The sequence below is a fragment of the Nerophis lumbriciformis genome, linkage group LG09, assembly GCF_033978685.3.
Source record: "Nerophis lumbriciformis linkage group LG09, RoL_Nlum_v2.1, whole genome shotgun sequence".
Lineage (NCBI taxonomy): Eukaryota > Metazoa > Chordata > Actinopteri > Syngnathiformes > Syngnathidae > Nerophis > Nerophis lumbriciformis.
Genome location: NC_084556.2, coordinates 22,055,172 through 22,070,107, shown reverse-complemented (window position 1 = coordinate 22,070,107; position 14,936 = coordinate 22,055,172). Strand labels below are relative to the sequence as shown.

Sequence of the window (14,936 nt, the reverse complement as noted above, 5' to 3'; positions counted from 1 at the left end):
TGTCAAAAAATGCAGAAAAGTGTAAGATTTGTGTAAACAACAACGAGAAAAGCATGCAGCACACACTCCAATCCAAGGGAGCAGAGTCGAAGAATGCAGTGATCACTTTGTTGAAGGTTTGTTTGATATACTTTTAACGGTTATTGCACCTGGGGATAGGTTGATTGGCAACACTTAATTGGCCCTAGTGTGTGATTGTTGACTGTCGATCTGTGTTGGCCCTGTGATGAGGTGGCGACTTGTCCAGGGTGTACCCCGCCTTCCGCCCGAATGCAGCTTAGATAGGCTCCAGCAACCCCTGCAAACCCGAAAGGGACAAGCGGTAGAAAATGGATGGATGGATGGGTTATTATTTCCCATGTAATTATTATCTTGATATTATTTGTATTTGTTAAACACATGTCATATCATAAATGAAGCTTTCAGCACATACACAATGTTGAAATCTGTAGTTATATTTTGATAAAGACGGGGGGAAACACACTTCTCGTAAACGGTGCGTGCAACAGCTGCAAACATGGCAGTAGACGTGAAGTTATATCATGAAATGCAACCTTACCTGAACAAAAACGATGCATATTTATCTATGGTACATTTTTAGACTACTTTATACCTGCATTATCCTTTCCATCCTTTGTAACTGAGCTACTGTGTGGAACAATTTCCCTTGTGGATCAATAAAGTTTGTCTAAGTCAAAGTCTAAGGGAGAGTCTCGGTACCAATTTCCTTGAGCCAGCCACACACAAAGAAGTTTTAGACCTCCATGCTTTTCCAAGTTTTCATCTGTTTTGTCGTGTAGAATGGTGTCTGGAGCACAATCTTTTGATATGTCTGGGAAAGTGACCGACGTATAATCCTTGATATCACTCTACAAAACTTTTTTTGATAAAGTATAGGGATGTATTCCATTGCATAGTTTGATATTTTGCTCATATCGGCTTTTTGCAGGAAGATTTAAGCCTCTTTTGTAGATAGTTTGCGCGTTGCTTGCTGTACAACAGCCATCTTGGTCGACAAACCAGCTATTGGGGATTGTCATCCACAAGAGGCCGCTGTTGTGAAAAAAAAATGTCTTTCTGTGAGTGGCATTTGCCAGCCACTTTGTAATTCTCTTTACTGCAACCTACTGCACAGGAGGGGAAAATCTCACCATTTTTAGACAGACATGTAGTGTTTTTGTTTTTTAATGTAAAAGTTAATAATAATGACAGTATCATAAGTATGTTATTGTTTTTTAACTTTTGAAAAATTACCAAAGTGAATATCGTCGAATTTGTATGTGCTTGAATTAGTCCCTCAAAGAGGCAAAATTTAAGTAAAATATGTTTTGAATTATTGAGATATTTACAATACTAATATTATACTGTAATTCAAAGGCTATAGAGCACACTCAAATAATGTATAGGCCGCACCAATCTATTTTTTGCACACATGTACATATACAGTATATAGATATTGGTCGCACACGTCTACAAGCCACAGACAGGTGCACACATTGTGTTCATTCAAAACATTAAAAAAAAAAACAGAGCCTGTAACACGGCATACAGTAGCCTACCGGAGAGGTCGTTGAGCGCGGTCTTTGTCCTTCTCCAACTCCTGATACCGCTGAAGTCGTCTTTTTAGGCGCGGCGGTGCAGCCTTTCGGGGCCCCATTACTGGTGGCAGAGTTCCGTTTTGTGCGACAGCTCTGTTTCCTTTTTCGATGGCGGGGTCGATCGCCTTTGGCTTTGGTGCTGGGTTGTTTAGCATTTTGTTATGTCTTCTCCATGATGAGGGAGAGTCCTTAACACACTCAATGGCTGACTGAATGATTGTGTGAATGTGTTTGATTTAATGTTAACCTTTTCATTTGTACACCTTGACCCGTTTGGCAATTTTGTTGGTTTGATGTGGCAAGGTTAAAATTATTGGCAAAATGTTAAGCTTGTGAACCCATACAAATCCATAAATTTGCCGCAGCATTGTACGAAGCGCACGGTTCGTAACGTGGGAAAAAAGTAGCGTCCAGAATTAATGGTATTCGTAGGGATACAATTCACGATTTGATTCCGATTCTTGCAGTGACGATTTGATTCAGAATCGATTCTTGATTCAACATGTTTTCCAATTCAAACCGATTCTTGGGATATATAATTTTTTAAATAAAAATGATAAAAAAAACTTTTTTAAAACAGGTTACAGATGACAACATCTTCTCTTTTATGCAAGACGTACTTCCAGGGAGTAACCACAGAGTCTGCCTAAAACACATATTTTTAAAAATTGATTGTTGAAAATTATGAATCGATTTAGAATCTGAATAAATAAGAATCACAATTCAGATGTGAATCTATTTTTTTTAGCACCCTTAGTACTATGCCTGTTTTTATATCGTAAATGTTTTGTATTGTAAAATAAAACAAATCACCAAAGTAAATATCATTAACATTTTGAATTTGCATGTGTTTTAATTAGTCCCTCAAGGTGGCAAAATATAAGTAAAATATATTTAGAATTTTTGAAATTTTTACAATACTTTTATACTTACAGTAATATACTTTACATGTGTTTTTTTACATTGAACCCTTATATACCAAAATGTTTTTCTGTTTAAACATCCTTTATTGTTGATTTGTTGTCCAATGATGCTGCTTTTTCCGCCACAGAGATGACAAAGGGAGTCTGCAGGGCGATGAATCTCAGTCCGACCACATCCACGTCGCCAAGCGCTCCGAGTCGCCCAACTCCTACCTGGACCAAGAGTGTCGGCGTCAATTCCCTCTGGTGGAGGATGATTCCATACTGTATTGTTACGAGTACGACCAGAATCAGGAGGTGCCGCCTGTCCGCAGGGGGAGCACGCCCACCTACAGTAAGACTGATAATCGACATGGCATCATGTTTTGGGGATGTCTGCTGCGATGTATTGATCTGTCTTGTTTCGTGACCCCAGACAGGCTGCGGCCCATCTCCATGCCGCTGGAATACAACTGGGCCGGAGAAGAGGAGGAGGATGTGGCCAAGCTGAAGAGAGCAAGCAGGAGAGGAGGTGGGTGGGAATAAAGGGGAAGGCGGGGGTGACAGCGAGGAGCTGATGTGAGTGGGAGGAGATCTCTTGATATCATCACCCATTTTCACATCTCACAGCAGAAGGATGAGCTGGCTTGTCAGATGCGCTAACTCGCCGGATATCATCTCCTGCCTCTATCCTCTCCGTATGTTCACCATCCATCGCTGCCCGCTCTCCCCTACTTTGCTATCTTCCTCGCTCTCAGTTTTGCTGTTGCTCTGGCATCTGTTACATATTATCACATTATATTCACATTTTGTCAGTAGCAAAGTGGCAAAGAGACTGATGTGCTTTATTTTAGTCTCAAAGACAAACTTTGTGTCCTCTGGGGATGATGCTGACGTCTGGTTTCCCTTCAGGCTTCTCAGAAAAAGTGATAGTGTTATATTTATCTCTAAGAGACGCTATTACCAGCTTTGCCTGACAACAATGTTCCTTTGAAACAAATACATGTGCGCTCACAGGTCACAATATTAGCTTTATCTAATGAGAATCAATGCAAACTGTAGCTTTTCCTTTTTTTTTTTACAGTGATTTATGTACCTATATTCACTTTGCTTGACACTTAATAAAAAATTGCATTTTGCTGGAAACCCAATAGAAAATGATAATTTACTAATTTCTACGCCTTCAGGAAAAACGGCTTAAAGTCAGGAAAATGATAAACAGAAAGAATATACAAAAACGACAATTAATTGTTTAGAAACATGAATTAACTTTGTAAAGACGTAATACTTTGTACTTTGGAACGAAACTACATTTTGGTGCAGATCCAAATACATTCTTAAACTGAAGATTTTCTTTACCCATGCCAATGCAAAAAACATCAAATAAAGTCATTTATTGGCAATAAATACAATAATGAAATATAATACTTAAATAAGGGCCCTACGACGAGGTGCTGACTTGTCTTCAGCCCGAGTGCAGCTGGGATAGTGATATTGATGCAAAATAATATTTGAATGAATAAAGGAAAATACCAAATTTATTATGATAAAAAATAACAAAAGATGAATTACATTAAATCAAATAAAAAGATTACAGAAACATTCAAGTGCATACATACATTAATATGACAGGGGTAAGAAACTGAAATATTGTATAATGTATAAGCAATGCCTGATGTAAGTTAAGCCAAAACGTTAATACATTATTATTATTATTATTATTATATTACAAAGTAAAGGATAGGATAAATTACAAAACCCAAAACCAGTGAAGTTGCCCATGATTGTCACACACACACTAGGTGTGGTGAAATTATCCTCTGCATTTGACCTATCATGCTTGATGTGTAAATTGGAAATAAAAACAGAATACAATGATTTGCAAATCCTTTTCAACCTATATTCAATTGAATTCCCTTTAAAGACAATATATTTAATGTTGGAACTGAGAAGCTTAATTTTTTTTTTGCAAATATTAGCTAATTTGGAATTTGATGCCTGCAACATGTTTCAAAAAAGCTGGCACCAGTGGCAAAAAAGACTAAGAAAGTTGAGGAATGCTCATCAAACACTTATTTGGAACATCCCACAAGTGAACAGGCTAATTTGGAACATGTGGGTGCCATGATTGGGTATAAAAGCAGCTTCCATGAAATGCTCAGTCATTCACAAACAAGGATGGGGCGAGGGTTAACACTTTGTGAACAAATGAAAGAGCAAATTGTCGAATTGTTTAACAACAACATTTCTCAACCAGCTATTGCAAGGAATTTAGGGATTTCACCATCTACAGCCCGTTATATCATCAAAAGGTTCAGAGAATTTGGAGAAATCACTGCACGTAACATTAGATGCCCGTGACTTTCGATCCCTCAGGCGGTACTGCATCAAAAACCGACATCAGTGTGTAAAGGATATCACCACTTGGGCTCAGGAACACTTCAGAAAACCACTGTCAGTAACTACAGTTGGTCGCTACATCTGTAAGTGCAAGTTAAAACTCTACTATGCAAAGCGAAAGCCATTTATCAACAACACCCAGAAACACCACCGGTTTCGTTGGGCCCAAGCTCATCTAAGATGGACTGATGCAAAGTGCAAACTTTCTGAAGAGTCCACATTTCAAAATGTTTTTGGAAACTGTGGACCAAAGAGGAAAAGAACCATCCGGATTGTTATAGGCGCAAAGTTCAAAAGCCAGCGTCTGTGATGGTATGGGGATGTAATATTGCCCAAGGCATGGGTAACTTATGCATCTGTGAAGGCACCATTAATGCTTAAAGGTGCATACAGGTTTTGGAGCAACATATGTTGTCACCCAAGCAACGTCTTTTTCATGGACGCCCCTGCTTATTTCAGCAAGACAATGCCAACCCACATTCTGCACATGTTACAATAGCGTGGCTTCGTAGTAAAAGAGTGCGGGTACTAGACTGGCCTGCCTGTAGTCCAGACCTGTCTCCCATTGAAAATGTGTGGCACATTATGAAGCCTAAAATACGAAAACGGAGACCCCGGCCTGTTGAACAACTTAAGCTGTACATAAAGCAAGAATGGGAAATAATTCCACCTGAAAAGCTTCAAAAATTGCTCTCCTCAGTTCCCAAGCGTTTACTGAGTGTTGTTAAAAGGAAAGGCCATGTAACACAGTGGTAAAAACGCCCCTGTGCCAACTTTTTTGCAATGTGCTGCTGCCAATAAATTCTAAGTTAATGATTATTTTCCCAAAAAAATGAAGTTTCTCAGTTCGAACATTAAATATCTTGTATTTGCAGTTTATGCAATTGAATATAAGTTGAAAAGGATTTGCAAATCATTAAATTATGTTTTTATTTACGATTTACAAAACGTGCCAACATCACTGGTTATGGGTTTTGTAGATAATATCATTTTCAGCTTCTTCTTCCTTAAATAGTAGTACCTCAACTTAAGAGCTCAATTGGTTCTGTGACAGAGCTCTCAACTCAAAACACTTGTATCTAAAACCGCGTCTCCTATTGAAATAGATTTAAATCAATACAATTAGTGCTGCTCTCCCCCACCATTTTAACATGTAACATGCCTTTTAAAAAGAAAAACTAACTTTTAGATCAGCAATATTGTATGAAAAAAATAAAATGTAGTATAAACAACTACAGTAGTTTTATGAAGTAATGTAATAATAATGTACAGTATTTACCTTGGATCGTGGACATCTACGGTACTTCATTCCAGCTGCTTCTCCGTCAAACACACCATCAGCAGCTTTTCCATATTTTCACAGATAAATGTTCACCGTTTAGATATTAGTATCATTGGCTGGGGTAAGACTCATGCTGCTTCAGTATGGTGCAGGCTAGCAGTGATACGCTCAAATTGCCTCGCCAAGTTGGCGACACACTCTGTCATGTTTTTAATGATTTCTGTATTTAACTCAATAAATATCATTCACTTCTTCTCAACACTGACCTTCACACTCACTTTCTTCTTTCCCATGCTTAGAAAAATAAAGTCATGTTGTTTTCAACCCAACTAATGGCGGGCAGGCTTGTAACTCAAATTTTTGCTACACAATTAGCCGAGAGACTGCTCTTATCTCAAAACACTCTTAAGTTGGGGTAACACTGTACCTTGTGAAATACGTGCCACGACTCCTGACTGAAATGAAAAAGTGCTTCAACAAATTTTTAGTTTTAGTGTGTGTCAAATAGACTTCTGGTTTAAAAGTTCACGTTATATATAATCCATGTGTCTTTTAGGTTCAATGTGCTCCAGTGTGTTAGTGAATTGTGATACACATCTACAGAACAATATATTTTGGGGAATTTTTTTAAAGTGAGCCTTCATTTTATGATTTGTGTCTTCTTTTATCTGTCTTCTGCAGAAAATTCACTGCTGCGTTTCACAAGTGAAGACAAAGGCCCAGGCGGAGATTTCTTGCTAGGCCGCAGCCTGAGTCACAATAGAAGGAAGATGGAGAGGGGAAGCAGCCCCACACATTACACACTCATCCCAGCCCTCCAGATGGAAGTCTCCCTGTCCACATCCAGCTCTGACTCTGCCTCGCTCTACCATGTTAGTTTCCCCTACCTTTCCTTTGGTACCTGTGTGATGAAGAAGCATAGCAGGTAGCTTTACATGTTTGCTTGACTTTGCAGGTATTTGAGCGATCCTCGCTGCTGTCAAGGTCAAAGAAGAGTAAAGGTAAGTTGAGTTTACTTCATCATCCAATTTAAAAAAAAAGATTTTAACCACTCTTATCTGTTGTACTCTACTGCAGGCGGAAGCCCCATGGCCTCCATCAGCAAGCGACGGATTTCCTGCAGAGACTTGGGTCAAGGCGACTGCGAAGGCTGGCTGTGGAAGAAGAAGGATGCTAAAACTTATTTTTCTCAGAAATGGAAGAAGTATTGGTTCATCCTGAAAGATACGTGTCTGTACTGGTACATGAACGAAGAGGTAAATGGAAGGACTTGAAGAGATTGTATTTTCTGTATGAATTTATTTAAAGGACACTTTTTAATTTATTTCACCACAGGATGAGAAGGCAGAAGGCTTTGTCAATCTTCCCGAGTTTAAGATTGATCGTGCCACTGAATGCAGGAGAAAGTTGTGAGTCAAGCTTTTTTTTTTATTCGCCATTGCTTTTAATCTAAAACATAATACTAATGTTGTTAATTTTCATGTTGTCCCGACACACACTCAGTAAGTAGCCTAGTGACACTTGCATAGTCTAATGAGACTAATTTTTGATGCTAATCAGACTGTTGCATACCTCCACCAAGTGCGAAGACTAGTTGTTTTTTGGCAGAGCTATACAACTGGCGGTCCGGGGGCCAAATTCCACCCTCAAGTTCAATTCAAAACTTGGAAGACAAATATTTTTGCAGCAAATTCCTATAACTCAATCTCGTTACCCTGCCCTCAATCTCGTTACCCTGCGTAATGACAATAAAGCTGATTCTGAACTCAGTGTTCCTGTTGGATAGAGGAACTTGGACCACTGTAACCACATTGGTAGATCCTTGCATTGGCATTTACCCTTGCTAGCAAACAAAAGTCCAAACTTGGGATTTAGATAACTGAGACATTTCTTAGGGCGCCCCTTTAAGTCCTATTCTTTTTGGCAGTTACATTTTTTTTTCGTAATGGGATTTATGTAACTAAAGTATTGCTTTAGCTTGTCTAGTCATTTGTTCAGTTTCTTCAGTTATACTAGAGTGTTCCTCAAAATTCCATGTTAGGTCCTCTCTTTTTCATCATTTGGGCTATTCAACTGGTTCAAAAACTTTTGAGAGACTCACACTTTTGCATCAGATTCTCAATAACACTGAAGTGTTGTCATAGATATGATCTTTGACTAACTTTTTTTGCAGAAGGTCCTTAAAAACAGCAGAGCGTCCTGTAACTCTGGCAAAATAAATAGACCAAAATCAAAACTTTACTGTGGAAGACGCTGGTTTTCCAGGATATGCAAAATGAAAATAATTAAGAAGGGAGAAGTCCCGCCCCCTGGTCTTTAGCTTTCTGGAAATGTGGCCCCAAAAACAATTTAGGCCCTGTTCACACTGCACACCGAATCTGATTTTTTTGCCCTCATGTGATACAGATCAGATATTTTTTGTCAGTCTTAATGCTCCAAAGTGCTTCAAATCTGATCTTTTTTTTATCAGATTGAGGCAACACCAAGAGGTAGTCCGAATCTGATTGGAATCTGATCTTTTCAAATGTGACTTCAGTATAAACGGAAATGCCATTTGAATGCGACTTTTGCGTCATTTTTGGGCAAGCTATGTCATTCATATGCGCGGGGAAAGATGCAGCCCACCAGCGGAAGTGGGTACGTCATCACAACATCTGGTTTCGGTGAACAAGGTATTTTTTCAGTGGCCAAATTTTTGTGCATCACTAGTCAATAGTGCGTAAGTAATAGGCTATATATAGTATATGAAGATACCGTATATATATTATATGCTTTGATTCCAAAGAAATATTGATTGTTGAAGGACCGAAATTGACGTGGACGCTGTCTCATATTTGCTTACATGTTATGTACATTGCGAACGTTGTTTACATAAGTGAGCTGAAAAATTAAACAAGTTTAGATCCACGCTGATGTTGGTGACGTCTCTGCTTAACAGCTATAAAAAGATTAGAACTCTCCCAAGTATATTACACTATATATATACATATATGTATGTATATGTATATATATATATATATATATATATATATCATCATAGGCATCCGTCCGTCAGCAGTGACGATGGGTTGCGCCTGGGGGAGTTGATGAATGATTCCTCCCACCGTCGAAGCTGGCGCCAATCGGGTGGAACTTAAGACTGCCAGCTTCCGTGTTGTTTCCTCCCTTTAGGGGGGAGGCTGGAGTGACCTCTCCGTGGCGCAAGCCTGGGCAGAAAGTATGGAGATCTTGGGTTGCCCAGACATCAAGATCCCCCTCTCGGCCGTGACGATGTGGCCCAGAGGAAAGCAAGGCAATACATCTGGCATCGGCTTGGCTGCAGGAGCTGCCGGCAGGGGGTCAGCAATGACACCCAGCCGCCTCAGGGGCTCCACTCCTGATTTTCTGTCTGGGTTTACTCCCATAGCCTTTCCTTCTCCCAAAGGTACCACAAGGCAGCGGGTGGGGGGGGCAGGGGGAATGACGACTATTTGACCCATAGATGGGGCAGTGGTTGGCGGATGCCAGGGCGTGTCCACACACCGGTGGGCCTGCACACCTCGCCTCTGGGGCCCACTGCTGCTCCGAGATCCCCTACAGTTTAGCCTGAGACCGCAAGGTCCCAGTTACCGTGTGTGGCCGCGAGGAGGCACTGTATGGGTCTTGGTGGTGGAGAGGCTGTGTACCAGCAGGAGGAGGCTTACGCACTCGGCTCCTCTTTTTACCCACCCAGGGGCTAGCTGGCGGCGATAGCTGTAAGCAGAGAGTAGCAAGCAGGGGCAGCATGCAGCATGCACTAACTACAAGCACTTCTGCCACATATCTAGCGCACTGACGCATCACACGCACCCTGTGCGCGAGCACTCACACACATATATATATATGTGTATATATATATATATATATATATATATATATATATATATATATATATATATATATATATATATATATATATGTATATATATACTGTATGTACATGTATACTGTGTATATATATATATATATATATATATATATATATATACTGTATGTACATGTGTACTGTATATATATGTGTATATATATATACATACATATACATATATATATATATATATATATATATATGTGTGTATGTATGTATGTATGTATATGTATGTTCATTCATTCATACATTATATTACTTTAATTTATTTTCACGTAAAAAAACCCCACACATTTTTAAGGCGTGGCGACTTTTATTTTATTTTGTATTAGTAGTAGCGCCTTCCTTGTACATTTACTGAATACGGTCAACTTCTTTTGTTTTCCCTTTTTTGAACTGCACATGCAAGTGACATTGAGACCACATTGGGGCCTGTGTGCGTTTATTCTGGAGTCTGATAAAGATGAAATTGTACTAGCAGTGTAAATCTTCAGCTGGAAAAAAATCAGATTTCAAAAAGATCCGATTTTGGGCCACTTTGGCCTTCAGTGTTAACACAGTCTTAGTTGAATATCCCTGGTTTGTGATTCATGATTTTAGTTTATTAAGAACATGCATACAGTTACAAGTACATCTCACATTTACAGTTTCTCATCAGAACATGTCTGAAAAGGAGTAGGAAGCAACAGAGCTTATTTAATCCTACCACTTTTCAATGTCATAGCCTTTTCTAGGGCAATTTTTGTATATTATTGTTTTGATTTGTGTGTGTTCATTAAATCGTTACAGTATTTAGTACAAACTATACAAATGTTGTGGTGGAATCAATTAGGGTCTGGTACCAAACTGGATGTTACTAAATAAGGAGGCATTCACTTTCTCTTTTGTATCAAATTATTATTATTTTGCATAGTAGAAACATTCATCCTACCCCAAAACGCAAATGGTAATGTCCTGTGTACCCTTTCCTTCCTACTGGTGAACAAATCCCATAAATTTTTCACTATTATTATAATAATTGATTTTCTTTTATGTATTTTTTATAATGATATAACTGCTCTCTTTACCTTAGTATGCCCTAGTGAGCCCTAGGCTTTTATGTAGTCGTCATAGAGCCAGGAAGTAAACAAACACAAACACGGCATTCTAGTTTTTCCTTATTGTTATTAGTTCAAACATGGCAGAGGTCTGCTTTGCTTTTTTGCATATATAAAACATGTCTCAGCCTATTAGTGTGGTTGTATAGCAGGGGTGCCCTACACAGCATACTGAGAGCTGTTACTTAATTATAAGGTTGTCAAAATATTGGAATTAGCTCTCACTTTGATGCAGTACATATGCACAACCACAATAATAGTTGGGCCCTGAAATATTCACCGACAGTCCCCCGTTGCGCCCACTTAATCTGACAAAAGCAAGTGTTTGAGATCATCTGCCAGGTTTCTATCCCATTCACATGCTAATGTATTCTATATGTCCCTGTTCTTTAGCAGCGCTCCTGTTTTTAAATAGACGTTTGGCTCTGTTTCAGTGCGTTCAAGGCTTGCCACCCCAAGATAAAGACTTTCTACTTTGCAGCGGAAAATGTAGACGACATGTCTCGGTGAGTTAATGAGCCTGACAGAGTTGTACTATTTAACCCTCGCAATGCGTTCATTGTAATATGGTCCTTGTTCTTCCCACAGGTGGTTGAGTCGCCTAAGCATGGCCGTGGCAGGATACTCGGAGCAGGACAAAATGCGGGACCAAGGTGGGTATACAGGTAGTTGATGACACGCTATTTACGACATATTATTACATACATTAAATAACATTTTTAAATACGGCACACAAAAACACAATCCAATTAATTATAAATGAACTAGTGATTAATACAAAGTACACCCCTTATATTTCGGCAACTATTCTTATTACAGTATAGTGATAACACTTGGAAATACTTTAGAGAAGTCAGAGTATAGCTTGTACAGCAGATTTACTATCTACTGAAAATGACATGATATCCATTATTGTTTCAAGAACTGACAACACAAGTGAGTACCACAATAATTGTGTCTTATTTACAGTCGAGTATAGTGGTGCTAATGTCATGATTTGGGGCCACACGAATGCTCTTGGCACAAAGGAGCTGCAGTTTATTGACAGAAACATGAATTCCAATGTCTACTAGTGTATGTGTGGGTATAATATAATATGTAACACACTTTTCAGATTTACGCAACGATGTGTGCGGGTTTCGCAGTTTTCTCTAATCCACCGAGTCGCATTGTCCTATTTGAGCTGTTGTGTTTATTTACTGTTTTTCATCCAGTCTAAAAAATCGGATGTTATCTCTTAAGATTATTTCTTATGATATTGACGTTATTTATTCAGAAAAAAAACAAAAACCAGCTTCATTCATTTAATTTAACGTAATGCATATTAAAAATATAATCTTAACATTTAAGCTAAATTAATTATGACTGAGGACTTAAAATCATTGTTTTATTTGATGGACTTTCTGCCCTGACATTTGGCCTTTGTGCCCTCAAAAGGTTGACGACACCAAAGGCCAAGTGGCCCTGCCCCTAAAATGCCGAAATTCCAGGCCTGGCTAGCACTGCTCGAATGACTGTCAGTGGAGATACAGTGGAACCTCAATTTACAAACCCCTGTGTGAACGAACACTTCAATGTACCAGGCACAGGCCGAATAAAAATATGATTTGTTATACAAACCCTGTCTCCGTGTACAAACGTTTCATCCACCCATTGTGTGACTGCAGCGCAGCCATTTTGTGCCCGGCAGCACATCCATGGTGGGCGGGCTGATCGATCTCAGTAGTGCAGTGCTGCTGTTAGATACTTTGTATGCTTTTTAGGTTTTTTTCCGCTTGCAACATTTTGTAGTTTTGCTAGTTTAATATGAGTCCAAAGAAAGCTATGGACAAGCAATGTGTGGTTTGAAACATTCAAGAAGTATGCACAGTGTTGCCAACACTGTTTTCCCCTTCCCCCTTTCTTCCGCTGAATGCAAAGAAGTAGAGATCGATCGCCTGGGCCAATTATCGGCACCGATATTTGGCATTTTGACGTACACCGTAATCAGCGTCTTTTTTATTGATATCCATCTTTTTTTTACAACTACAACAGAACTATATCAGCAGATACAATATATACACATACAGTATGATACCACTCCTCTCTGAGCTGCCACCTTACCGTGGTAGAGGAGTTTGCGTGTCCCAATGATCCTAGGAGCTATGTTGTCCGGGGGTTTCTATGCCCCCTGGTAGGGTCTCCCAAGGCAAACTGGTCCTAGGTGAGGGATCAGACAAAGAGCAGCTCGAAGACCTCGATGAAGAACACAAACCAAGGACCCAGATTTCCCTCGCCCGGACGCGGGTCACCGGGGCCCCCCTCTGGAGCCAGGCCCGGAGGTGGGGCACGATGGCGAGCGCCTGGTGGCCGGGCCTGTCCCCATGGGGCCCGGCCGGGCACAGCCCGAAGAGGCAACGTGGGTCCCCCCTCCAATGGGCTCACCACCCATAGCAGGGGCCATAGAGGTCGGGTGCAGTGTGAGCTGGGCGGCAGCCGAGGGCAGGGCACTTGGCGGTCCGATCCTCGGCTACATAAGCTGGCTCTCGGGACGTGGAACGTCACTTCGCTGGGGGGGAAGGAGCCTGAGCTAGTGCGTGAGGTGGAGAAGTTCCGGCTAGATATAGTCTGACTCACTTCGACGCACAGCAAGGGCTCTGGAACCACTTCTCTTGAGAGGGGCTGGACTCTCTTCCACTCTGGCGTTGCCGGCAGTGAGAGGCGACGGGCTGGGGTGGCAATTCTTGTTGCCCCTCGGCTCAAAGCCTGCACGTTGGAGTTCAACCCAGTGGACGAGAGGGTAGCTTCCCTCCGCCTTCGGGTGGGGGGACGGGTCCTGACTGTTGTTTGCATTTACGCGCCAAACAGCAGCTCAGAGTACCCACCCTTTTTGGATTCACTCGAGGGAGTACTGGAGAGTGCTCCCCCGGGTGATTCCCTCATTCTACTGGGGGACTTCAACGCTCATGTTGGCAGCAACAGTGAAACCTGGAGAGGTGTGATTGGGAAGAATGGCCGCCCGGATCTGAACCCGAGTGGTGTTCTGTTATTGGACTTTTGTGCTCGTCACAGATTGTCGATAACAAACACCATGTTCAAACATAAGGGTGTCCATATGTGCACTTGGCACCAGGACACCCTAGGCCGCAGTTCCATGATCGACTTTGTAGTTGTGTCATCGGATTTGCGGCCTCATGTTTTGGACACTCGGGTGAAGAGAGGGGCGGAGCTTTCTACCGATCACCACCTGGTGGTGAGTTGGCTGCGATGGTGGGGGAGGATGCCGGACAGACCTGGCAGGCCCAAACGCATTGTGAGGGTTTGCTGGGAACGTCTGGCAGAGTCTCCTGTCAGAGAGTGTTTCGATTCCCACCTCCGGAAGAACTTTGAACATGTCACGAGGGAGGTGCTGGACATTGAGTCCGAGTGGACAATGTTCCGTACCTCTATTGTCGAGGCGGCCGATTGGAGCTGTGGCCGCAAGGTAGTTGGTGCCTGTCGTGGCGGTAATCCTAGAACCCGTTGGTGGACGCCGGCGGTGAGGGATGCCGTCAGGCTGAAGAAGGAGTCCTATCGGGTTCTTTTGGCTCATGGGACTCCTGAGGCAGCAGACAGGTACCGACAGGCCAAGCGGTGTGCGGCTTCAGCGGTCGCGGAGGCAAAAACTCGGACATGGGAGGAATTCGGGGAGGCCATGGAAAAAGACTTCCGGACGGCTTCGAAGCAATTCTGGACCACCATCCGCCGCCTCAGGAAGGGGAAGCAGTGCAGTGTCAACACCGTGTATGGTGG

At 41.4% G+C, this 14,936-nt stretch overlaps 1 protein-coding gene across 6 annotated transcripts in view; it reads left to right on the top strand.

Moving 5' to 3' along the window:
• Positions 1-14,936, top strand: part of LOC133607523 (connector enhancer of kinase suppressor of ras 2-like) — a 76,710-nt gene that overhangs the window by 46,742 nt on the left and 15,032 nt on the right. For 4 of the 6 annotated variants that reach the window (XM_061962237.1, XM_061962235.1, XM_061962234.1 and 1 more), the window contains exons 11-18: positions 2,650-2,855; positions 2,937-3,032; positions 6,864-7,054; positions 7,138-7,183; positions 7,260-7,438; positions 7,518-7,591; positions 11,600-11,671; positions 11,754-11,830. In XM_061962237.1, the coding sequence (XP_061818221.1) occupies positions 2,650-2,855; positions 2,937-3,032; positions 6,864-7,054; positions 7,138-7,183; positions 7,260-7,438; positions 7,518-7,591; positions 11,600-11,671; positions 11,754-11,830 (941 nt within the window). The remainder of the gene's footprint in view (positions 1-2,649; positions 2,856-2,936; positions 3,033-6,863; positions 7,055-7,137; positions 7,184-7,259; positions 7,439-7,517; positions 7,592-11,599; positions 11,672-11,753; positions 11,831-14,936) is intronic. The other 2 variants (XM_061962238.1, XM_061962233.1) reach the window with 1 other exon arrangement.